General features: G+C 41.5%; 3 protein-coding genes across 3 annotated transcripts; all 3 read right to left on the minus strand.

Annotated features, from left to right (window-relative positions):
- Positions 1–727: 727 nt before the first annotated feature.
- On the minus strand, positions 728–5,104 carry LOC118941497 (uncharacterized). The gene is made up of 7 exons (XM_090209722.1): positions 5,100–5,104; positions 3,402–3,451; positions 2,751–3,041; positions 2,372–2,623; positions 2,016–2,170; positions 1,867–1,916; positions 728–1,637 (listed from the first exon to the last, which is right to left on the minus strand). The coding sequence occupies exons 1-7, from the start codon at positions 5,102–5,104 to the stop codon at positions 1,259–1,261; spliced, it is 1,182 nt and encodes a 393-aa protein (XP_090065848.1). The 3' UTR covers positions 728–1,258.
- Positions 4,562–6,798, minus strand: LOC149975278 (uncharacterized). Its single transcript, XM_090211526.1, has 5 exons — positions 6,764–6,798; positions 6,113–6,403; positions 5,734–5,985; positions 5,358–5,512; positions 4,562–5,258 (listed from the first exon to the last, which is right to left on the minus strand). The coding sequence occupies exons 2-5, from the start codon at positions 6,321–6,323 to the stop codon at positions 5,166–5,168; spliced, it is 711 nt and encodes a 236-aa protein (XP_090067652.1). The 5' UTR covers positions 6,324–6,403; positions 6,764–6,798; the 3' UTR covers positions 4,562–5,165.
- Positions 6,799–8,334: 1,536 nt separating this feature from the next.
- On the minus strand, positions 8,335–10,190 carry LOC149975279 (uncharacterized). Its single transcript, XM_090211527.1, has 5 exons — positions 10,156–10,190; positions 9,523–9,795; positions 9,144–9,395; positions 8,766–8,920; positions 8,335–8,666 (listed from the first exon to the last, which is right to left on the minus strand). The coding sequence occupies exons 2-5, from the start codon at positions 9,713–9,715 to the stop codon at positions 8,574–8,576; spliced, it is 693 nt and encodes a 230-aa protein (XP_090067653.1). The 5' UTR covers positions 9,716–9,795; positions 10,156–10,190; the 3' UTR covers positions 8,335–8,573.
- Between the last annotated feature and the right edge of the window lie 148 nt (positions 10,191–10,338).

The following is a 10,338-nucleotide window of genomic DNA, read 5'->3' on the forward strand; positions in this document are numbered from 1 at the left end:
GTCTGACAGACGAATCTAGGTTTGGCGGTTGCAAAGTGAACGCTACCTGCCCCAATGCATAGTGCCAACTGTAAAGTTTGGTGGAGGAGGAATAATTGTCGGGGGCTGTTTTGAATGGTTCAGGCTAGGCCCCTTAGTTCCAGTGAAGGGACATCTTAATGCTACATCATACAATTACATTCTAGACAATTCTGTGTTTCCAACTTTATGGCAACAGTCTGGGGAAGGCCCTTTCCTGTTTCAGCATAAAAATGCCCCCGTAAACAATGCGAGGCCCATACAGAACTGGTTTGTCGAGATAGGTGTGGAAGAACTTGACTGGCCTGCAGAGAACCCTGACCTCAATCCCATCGAACACCTGCGAGCCAGACCTAATCGACTGCGAGCCAGGCCTAATCGCTCAACAGTGCCTGACCTCACTAATGCTCTTGTGGCTGAATGGAAGCAAGTCCCTGCAGCAATGTTCCAACATCTAGTGGAAAGCCTTCCCAGAAGAGTGGAGGCTGTTATAGCAGCAAAGGGAGGACCAACTCCATGTTAATGCACATGATTTTGGAATGAGATGTTTGAACAGCAGGTGTCCACATACTTTTGGTCATGTAGTGTAGCTACCGTTGTCTTCAAAACTCAGAGGAAGGACAAGGCAGAGTAAAAAGTAGCAGGTTATTGGTACAGAGATTATAAATACTTGTGTCCCAGTTAAAAAGATGACTGGTATCTATTTGTTTTGTTGAACCTTTATTTAACTTGGCAGGTCAGTTAGGAACAAATTCTTTAAAAATACATATGACTTTGATGGCTTGACAGATAAAATGTGTTAAAGAATCCATCTACGGTGGCCTGACTAGGTCAAGTCTACCCTCTCATATACACAACATTGATGGGTAGGTGGAACTAATACCATGTTACTGCTGACTGGTACACCTATCTGATCCTACAATCAATGTGGTGTAAACCTGAGCTAGGGGTTCATTTAGGATTGGACAAATCTGGAAAAACGTGGGCTTTGTGGTATCGTAATAACACATACTAGAACATATAAATATCTTGGTCTAAAACAACTTCCCAACATGTTGATGAATGAAGCCATGAGATTTACTCTGCTGGTATTATTGATGTCCAGTAGGTGGTGCAATGTCCCATGGTTTATGTACAAGGTCAAGAACTGATGTAACTCAGTGACTCAATGAGATGATGCAGTTCAGAGGCAGTTATTCTCTGTTCTTTTGGTCTAATGTCTGGAGAAGTGCTTCATGTTTCAACTTGGAGGTGTTCTGCTGGTGCTGGTTCTTCTCAGTGAAGTAGACTGTCTGTATCTCTGGAGAGTGATGTGATTCTGGACAGGAGAGTGGTGTGGTTCTGGACAGGATAGTGCTGTGGTTCTGGACAGGAGAGTGCTGTGGTTCTGGACAGGAGAGTGCTGTGGTTCTGGACAGGATAGTGCTGTGGTTCTGGACAGGAGAGTGCTGTGGTTCTGGACAGGCGAGTGCTGTGGTTCTGGACAGGAGAGTGCTGTGGTTCTGGTCAGGAGAGTGGTGTGGTTCTGGTCAGGAGAGTGCTGTGATTCTGGACAGGAGAGTGCTGTGGTTCTGGTCAGGAGAGTGCTGTGGTTCTGGTCAGGAGAGTGCTGTGGTTCTGGTCAGGAGAGTGGTGTGGTTCTGCACAGGAGAGTGGTGTGGTTCTGCACAGGAGAGTGGTGTGGTTCTGCACAGGAGAGTGGTGTGGTTCTGCACAGGAGAAGGCTGTGGTTCTAGTCAGGAGAGTGCCGTGGTTCTGGACAGGAGAGGGCTGTGGTTCTGGTCAGTAGAGTGATGTGGTTCTTGTCAGGAGAGGGCTGTGGTTCTGGTAAGGAGATGCTGTGGTTCTTCTCTCCCTGGTGAGGTCTTCACTGAGTTGTAAACTCTTGGAACAATGACCTGTTTGGATATGAAACATTACAACATTTAAATGGTTGTCATTTAAAACTATTGTCTAGTATAATGCATAGATGAATGAATGAATGACAGAGCAGGTACCTCTTCTAGTGGACTTTGTTCTTTAGGGATTTTCTGTCTTCTGGTATGTTTGATGTATCCAACACCAAGTAACACAGCAACTAGGAGTAATATACCAGTAACACAGCCCACAATGGTGCCAACTGGTAACACTGAGGCTTTCACATTACCACTACCTGAGTTCACACACACACACACACACACACACACAGATTAAGAACAGTGTTCATACAATGATAGTTTCAGGCAGAATTATTCCAATCTTAACTAGAGAAGAATCACAATAATGATGTCAAAACTTTGACCTAACTTGAATTCATATGTTATTAAAAAGTGATAGAGGTACACAGTGAAGGTGGAGGCTAAATGGTACTTACAGTCCTCCATGGGTTGAGAGATGGTCTGTGTGCTGACGTGGTTGCTGCTGGTGCATTGGATCCTTCCAGTCAATACGGAGATGGTCATGTTACCACCGGTTAGTGACGGAGACTGTTGTGACAGTGTACACTGACCGCTGTCACAGACAGACAACATCCAGCCATCTTTAACTGAACAGTTCACTGTGACATCACAGAGTCCCACACTTGTGTTGAGAGATGTGACATCCATGACTGGTTTGGGAACATGATCTATAAGAGACAGTTTTTAGAACCAAAGAAGAGACAGATAATTATTAGTCCCACATTCATTATTGAACCTGATCAGACACATTAAATGTACAGCAAATGACCAGAACTGAAGCCTTAGAAAACTCACCCTCCACTAACAGTCTATATGTAGTAGTTGATTGTTTCCAATGTTTCCTGTAGTTTACCATGTAAATTCCACTGTCAGTTTCCATTAGATTCTTAATACACAGAGAATGGTTATCATTGTTATAGTCCACCTTATCCTTGTATTTAGGAGAGATCTCTTTGTCTCCAAATATTACATCACTGTCCTTCCTCCATTGAAGTCCTTTGATCATCTCAGGAGGTTCTGGAACAACCAGACATATTGAACCCCCCTTCAACCCATGCTGGTCCACTGAAGGTTCTGCCCTGATTCCTAATGAGAGAGGACCAAGATCACATTTAGCATTTCACTGACTGTCATTAATGTACATATTAAATCAGTAAATCATTTGCTGCCTATAAAAAAAACTTTTCCAATTACCCATTTTATGTGCACAAAGTTAACATTCTACAGTTTAATTCCAATATCAAAAGAGATGTCTCCACACAATATAATGAATAGGTTACCTATGGTGATGCATAGCCATAAAATGAGAAGAAACCCCAGAATATTCATATTCCTTTTGAAAATGAGAGATAAAGTTTCACAGCGCAGTCCCTGAATAATGCTGCTTAATATATATCACTGCGACTTCAAACCACCTCTTCAGAATCAGGCCTGAACTATACTTACTGTTGATTGGTTCTCGGCCAAAGTAGGTGGTTTCAGGAGAGGCAAGTAGCCTTGTGGGTTACAGCGTTGGGCCGGTAAACGACATCAAATCCCCGGGCTGACAAGGTAAACATCTGTCGTTCTGCCCCTGAACAAGGCAGTTGTCGCTGTGTAAGTTAACGTTAGACCTTAATGTTAAGGCTAAATTGGGAACCGATCTCTCTTATCTGATTATGTTTACATCTGTGCTAGTAATACACGCATATGAAATGTGGTTATAGTATATTCATGTTTAGCTGATGTGGGCAGTGTTGCCAACTTAGCGACTTTGTCGCTATATTTAGCGAGTATTCAGACCCCTCTAGCGAGACTTTTTCAAACAAGCGACTAGCGACAAATCTAGCGACTTTTTCTGGTGTTATTGGAGACTGACGTGAAAGCACGTATCGTTCTTACTCTTCTCAACGAGCAGCGGGTGCTGCCGTGGGCCCCACACCGTCCCAAAGCACTCACATGCGGCCCAGTCCTCTCGCAGCAGTCAGAGGAGATGTTCACCCCTCCGCGTCCAGACTGAAAATGAATCGCGCATGCGCGAAGCCGCCGGAACTGATTTCCGCCCTGGTTTACATTCAGTGCGGGATGTAAATGTATAAAACTAAACTAAAAATATAAAGTAAATAATCCAATAAAAAAAACTAACTCCGCCAGTGTCTCTTTCGGGTCACTTTTGCCGGTCCCAAGCCCGGATCAAGGAGGAGGGTTGGAATTGTGACATTATACAACCCAAAATCGACAGAAGAAAGTTCATTTGTAGTTCTGAACATTTTTTGTGTGTTTTTTACTCACTTTTTGTCTCAATTCAAGGGGCTTTATTGACATGGGAAACACATGTTAACATTGCCAAAGCAAGTGAGGTAGATAATATACAAAAGTACACTTCAGATTTGACCATTCAACAAGTCACATGGCCAGTAATCCTATTTGTATCTGACTTCAAACCACCAGGAAGGCAGCTTAAAATATCCTATTCCATGTGCTATTTGACTGTTCAGACTGCAGGAAAAAATACGTTTTGAATTGGATGTGCAAAACAAATGGATTTGAAGTGAACGAGGCTTTACAGAATGGAACCCAGTTTGAGTCTTTGCGGGTCAAAAAAATACACGCGTCAAATAACACTATTTCACACGTTAAATGAGAGTTTAATTTGAAAACGTCAAATAGGGTTGCCAACTGTCCCGTATTAGCCGGGATGGCTCTTATATTGGGCTAAATTGGTTTGTCCCATACGGGACCTCCCTTGTCCCGTATATTCATCAAATCACAGTAAACACGCCAATTCCTGCAAAGTAATTTCTGTTGTTGTTCTCTCGGTTTGGCATATCAACGAAATATGGATAAACATGCAACAAAACCTCTCCTTCACTGATCTGGAGCAGGTGTTTTCCCTCAAAATGACAGAGACAGTCAGTATGGACCAACTCTATGAAGGGTTTTGTGCTTGCTGGGAGTAAATGCAGGAAGCTATACAGGATACCACCAAATCCACCAGTGAGAAGAACTAACAGACGGGTACTACATGTCAAGATACATTTTCAGTTTGTCAAAACATTTTATGATACATATTGCTTTTTTGTATTTCCACTTTTACTGATCATTTCAAAATAATGGTTCAATTCTATCTGTAACAATGTGAAGAGGGGTTTGTTCTCCACCCACTTCATTTCATGGATAAAGAAACTTCCATGAAATGGAATATGAAAATGTATATATATGTGGTTCTGGTCAGGACAGGGCTGTGGTTCTGGTAAGGAGATGCTGTGGTTCTTCTCTCCCTGGTGAGGTCTTCACTGAGTTGTAAACTCTTGGAACAATGACCTGTTTGGATATGAAACATTACAACATTTAAATGGTTGTCATTTAAAACTATTGTCTAGTATAATGCATAGATGAATGAATGAATGACAGAGCAGGTACCTCTTCTAGTGGACTTTGTTCTTTAGGGATTTTCTGTCTTCTGGTATGTTTGATGTATCCAACACCAAGTAACACAGCAACTAGGAGTAATATACCAGTAACACAGCCCACAATGGTGCCAACTGGTAACACTGAGGCTTTCACATTACCACTACCTGAGTTCACACACACACACACACACACACACACACACACAGATTAAGAACAGTGTTCATACAATGATAGTTTCAGGCAGAATTATTCCAATCTTAACTAGAGAAGAATCACAATAATGATGTCAAAACTTTGACCTAACTTGAATTCATATGATATTATTAGTAGGTTATTAAAAAGTGATAGAGGTACACAGTGAAGGTGGAGGCTAAATGGTACTTACAGTCCTCCATGGGTTGAGAGATGGTCTGTGTGCTGACGTGGTTGCTGCTGGTGCATTGGATCCTTCCAGTCAATACGGAGATGGTCATGTTACCACCGGTTAGTGACGGAGACTGTTGTGACAGTGTACACTGACCGCTGTCACAGACAGACAACATCCAGCCATCTTTAACTGAACAGTTCACTGTGACATCACAGAGTCCCACACTTGTGTTGAGAGATGTGACATCCATGACTGGTTTGGGAACATGATCTATAAGAGACAGTTTTTAGAACCAAAGAAGAGACAGATAATTATTAGTCCCACATTCATTATTGAACCTGATCAGACACATTAAATGTACAGCAAATGACCAGAACTGAAGCCTTAGAAAACTCACCCTCCACTAACAGTCTATATGTAGTAGTTGATTGTTTCCAATGTTTCCTGTAGTTTACCATGTAAATTCCACTGTCAGTTTCCATTAGATTCTTAATACACAGAGAATGGTTATCATTGTTATAGTCCACCTTATCCTTGTATTTAGGAGAGATCTCGTTGTCTCCAAATATTACATCACTGTCCTTCCTCCATTGAAGTCCTTTGATCATCTCAGGAGGTTCTGGAACAACCAGACATATTGAACCCCCCTTCAACCCATGCTGGTCCACTGAAGGTTCTGCCCTGATTCCTAATGAGAGAGGACCAAGATCACATTTAGCATTTCACTGACTGTCATTAATGTACATATTAAATCAGTAAATCATTTGCTGCCTATAAAAAAAACTTTTCCAATTACCCATTTTATGTGCACAAAGTTAACATTCTACAGTTTAATTCCAATATCAAAAGAGATGTCTCCACACAATATAATGAATAGGTTACCTATGGTGATGCATAGCCATAAAATGAGAAGAAACCCCAGAATATTCATATTCCTTTTGAAAATGAGAGATAAAGTTTCACAGCGCAGTCCCTGAATAATGCTGCTTAATATATATCACTGCGACTTCAAACCACCTCTTCAGAATCAGGCCTGAACTATACTTACTGTTGATTGGTTCTCGGCCAAAGTAGGTGGTTTCAGGAGAGGCAAGTAGCCTTGTGGGTTACAGCGTTGGGCCGGTAAACGACATCAAATCCCCGGGCTGACAAGGTAAACATCTGTCGTTCTGCCCCTGAACAAGGCAGTTGTCGCTGTGTAAGTTAACGTTAGACCTTAATGTTAAGGCTAAATTGGGAACCGATCTCTCTTATCTGATTATGTTTACATCTGTGCTAGTAATACACGCATATGAAATGTGGTTATAGTATATTCATGTTTAGCTGATGTGGGCAGTGTTGCCAACTTAGCGACTTTGTCGCTATATTTAGCGAGTATTCAGACCCCTCTAGCGAGACTTTTTCAAAAAAGCGACTAGCGACAAATCTAGCGACTTTTTCTGGTGTTATTGGAGACTGACGTGAAAGCACGTATCGTTCTTACTCTTCTCAACGAGCAGCGGGTGCTGCCGTGGGCCCCACACCGTCCCAAAGCACTCACATGCGGCCCAGTCCTCTCGCAGCAGTCAGAGGAGATGTTCACCCCTCCGCGTCCAGACTGAAAATGAATCGCGCATGCGCGAAGCCGCCGGAACTGATTTCCGCCCTGGTTTACATTCAGTGCGGGATGTAAATGTATAAAACTAAACTAAAAATATAAAGTAAATAATCCAATAAAAAAAACTAACTCCGCCAGTGTCTCTTTCGGGTCACTTTTGCCGGTCCCAAGCCCGGATCAAGGAGGAGGGTTGGAATTGTGACATTATACAACCCAAAATCGACAGAAGAAAGTTCATTTGTAGTTCTGAACATTTTTTGTGTGTTTTTTACTCACTTTTTGTCTCAATTCAAGGGGCTTTATTGACATGGGAAACACATGTTAACATTGCCAAAGCAAGTGAGGTAGATAATATACAAAAGTACACTTCAGATTTGACCATTCAACAAGTCACATGGCCAGTAATCCTATTTGTATCTGACTTCAAACCACCAGGAAGGCAGCTTAAAATATCCTATTCCATGTGCTATTTGACTGTTCAGACTGCAGGAAAAAATACGTTTTGAATTGGATGTGCAAAACAAATGGATTTGAAGTGAACGAGGCTTTACAGAATGGAACCCAGTTTGAGTCTTTGCGGGTCAAAAAAATACACGCGTCAAATAACACTATTTCACACGTTAAATGAGAGTTTAATTTGAAAACGTCAAATAGGGTTGCCAACTGTCCCGTATTAGCCGGGATGGCTCTTATATTGGGCTAAATTGGTTTGTCCCATACGGGACCTCCCTTGTCCTGTATATTCATCAAATCACAGTAAACACGCCAATTCCTGCAAAGTAATTTCTGTTGTTGTTCTCTCGGTTTGGCATATCAACGAAATATGGATAAACATGCAACAAAACCTCTCCTTCACTGATCTGGAGCAGGTGTTTTCCCTCAAAATGACAGAGACAGTCAGTATGGACCAACTCTATGAAGGGTTTTGTGCTTGCTGGGAGTAAATGCAGGAAGCTATACAGGATACCACCAAATCCACCAGTGAGAAGAACTAACAGACGGGTACTACATGTCAAGATACATTTTCAGTTTGTCAAAACATTTTATGATACATATTGCTTTTTTGTATTTCCACTTTTACTGATCATTTCAAAATAATGGTTCAATTCTATCTGTAACAATGTGAAGAGGGGTTTGTTCTCCACCCACTTCATTTCATGGATAAAGAAACTTCCATGAAATGGAATATAAAAATGTATATATATGTGGTTCTGGACAGGAGAGTGATGTGGTTCTGGACAGGAGAGTGATGTGGTTCTGGTCAGGACAGGGCTGTGGTTCTGGTAAGGAGATGCTGTGGTTCTTCTCTCCCTGGTGAGGTCTTCACTGAGTTGTAAACTCTTGGAACAATGACCTGTTTGGATATGAAACATTACAACATTTAAATGGTTGTCATTTAAAACTATTGTCTAGTATAATGCATAGATGAATGAATGAATGACAGAGCAGGTACCTCTTCTAGTGGACTTTGTTCTTTAGGGATTTTCTGTCTTCTGGTATGTTTGATGTATCCAACACCAAGTAACACAGCAACTAGGAGTAATATACCAGTAACACAGCCCACAATGGTGCCAACTGGTAACACTGAGGCTTTCACATTACCACTACCTGAGTTCACACACACACACACACACACACACACACACACACAGATTAAGAACAGTGTTCATACAATGATAGTTTCAGGCAGAATTATTCCAATCTTAACTAGAGAAGAATCACAATAATGATGTCAAAACTTTGACCTAACTTGAATTCATATGATATTATTAGTAGGTTATTAAAAAGTGATAGAGGTACACAGTGAAGGTGGAGGCTAAATGGTACTTACAGTCCTCCATGGGTTGAGAGATGGTCTGTGTGCTGACGTGGTTGCTGCTGGTGCATTGGATCCTTCCAGTCAATACGGAGATGGTCATGTTACCACCGGTTAGTGACGGAGACTGTTGTGACAGTGTACACTGACCGCTGTCACAGACAGACAACATCCAGCCATCTTTAACTGAACAGTTCACTGTGACATCACAGAGTCCCACACTTGTGTTGAGAGATGTGACATCCATGACTGGTTTGGGAACATGATCTATAAGAGACAGTTTTTAGAACCAAAGAAGAGACAGATAATTATTAGTCCCACATTCATTATTGAACCTGATCAGACACATTAAATGTACAGCAAATGACCAGAACTGAAGCCTTAGAAAACTCACCCTCCACTAACAGTCTATATGTAGTAGTTGATTGTTTCCAATGTTTCCTGTAGTTTACCATGTAAATTCCACTGTCAGTTTCCATTAGATTCTTAATACACAGAGAATGGTTATCATTGTTATAGTCCACCTTATCCTTGTATTTAGGAGAGATCTCTTTGTCTCCAAATATTACATCACTGTCCTTCCTCATCTCAGGAGGTTCTGGAACAACCAGACATATTGAACCCCCCTTCAACCCATGCTGGTCCACTGAAGGTTCTGCCCTGATTCCTAATGAGAGAGGACCAAGATCACATTTAGCATTTCACTGACTGTCATTAATGTACATATTAAATCAGTAAATCATTTGCTGCCTATAAAAAAAACTTTTCCAATTACCCATTTTATGTGCACAAAGTTAACATTCTACAGTTTAATTCCAATGTCAAAAGATATGTCTCCACACAATATAATGAATAGGTTACCTATGGTGATGCATAGCCATAAAATGAGAAGAAACCCCAGAATATTCATATTCCTTTTGAAAATGAGAGATAAAGTTTCACAGCGCAGTCCCTGAATAATGCTGCTTAATATATATCACTGCGACTTCAAACCACCTCTTCAGAATCAGGCCTGAACTATACTTACTGTTGATTGGTTCTCGGCCAAAGTAGGTGGTTTCAGGAGAGGCAAGTAGCCTTGTGGGTTACAGCGTTGGGCCGGTAAACGACATCAAATCCCCGGGCTGACAAGGTAAACATCTGTCGTTCTGCCCCTGAACAAGGCAGTTGTCGCTGTGTAAGTTAACGTTAGACCTTAATGTTAAGGCTA

The sequence above is a fragment of the Oncorhynchus mykiss genome, chromosome 19, assembly GCF_057628025.1.
Source record: "Oncorhynchus mykiss isolate SJ-2025 chromosome 19, ASM5762802v1, whole genome shotgun sequence".
NCBI classification, from domain to species: Eukaryota; Metazoa; Chordata; class Actinopteri; order Salmoniformes; family Salmonidae; genus Oncorhynchus; species Oncorhynchus mykiss.

What these genes read in the sequence shown, in the direction of transcription:
- LOC149975279 (XM_090211527.1), bottom strand. Translation starts at nt 9,715, where the DNA reads ATGAGGAAGGACAGTGATGTAATATTTGGAGACAAAGAGATCTCTCCT. An exon ending in ATATAGACTGTTAGTGGAGG is followed by an intron (nt 9,396 to 9,522) that starts GTGAGTTTTCTA and finishes TGTCTCTTATAG; the next exon opens with ATCATGTTCCCAAACCAGTC. An exon ending in CTCTCAACCCATGGAGGACT is followed by an intron (nt 8,921 to 9,143) that starts GTAAGTACCATT and finishes GTGTGAACTCAG; the next exon opens with GTAGTGGTAATGTGAAAGCC.
- LOC118941497 (XM_090209722.1), bottom strand. An exon ending in TGGCCGAGAACCAATCAACA is followed by an intron (nt 3,042 to 3,401) that starts GTAAGTATAGTT and finishes CTCTCTCATTAG; the next exon opens with GAATCAGGGCAGAACCTTCA. An exon ending in AAGACCTCACCAGGGAGAGA is followed by an intron (nt 1,638 to 1,866) that starts AGAACCACAGCA and finishes ACTCTCCTGACC; the next exon opens with AGAACCACAGCACTCTCCTG.
- LOC149975278 (XM_090211526.1), bottom strand. Translation starts at nt 6,323, where the DNA reads ATGATCAAAGGACTTCAATGGAGGAAGGACAGTGATGTAATATTTGGA. An exon ending in ATATAGACTGTTAGTGGAGG is followed by an intron (nt 5,986 to 6,112) that starts GTGAGTTTTCTA and finishes TGTCTCTTATAG; the next exon opens with ATCATGTTCCCAAACCAGTC. An exon ending in CTCTCAACCCATGGAGGACT is followed by an intron (nt 5,513 to 5,733) that starts GTAAGTACCATT and finishes GTGTGAACTCAG; the next exon opens with GTAGTGGTAATGTGAAAGCC.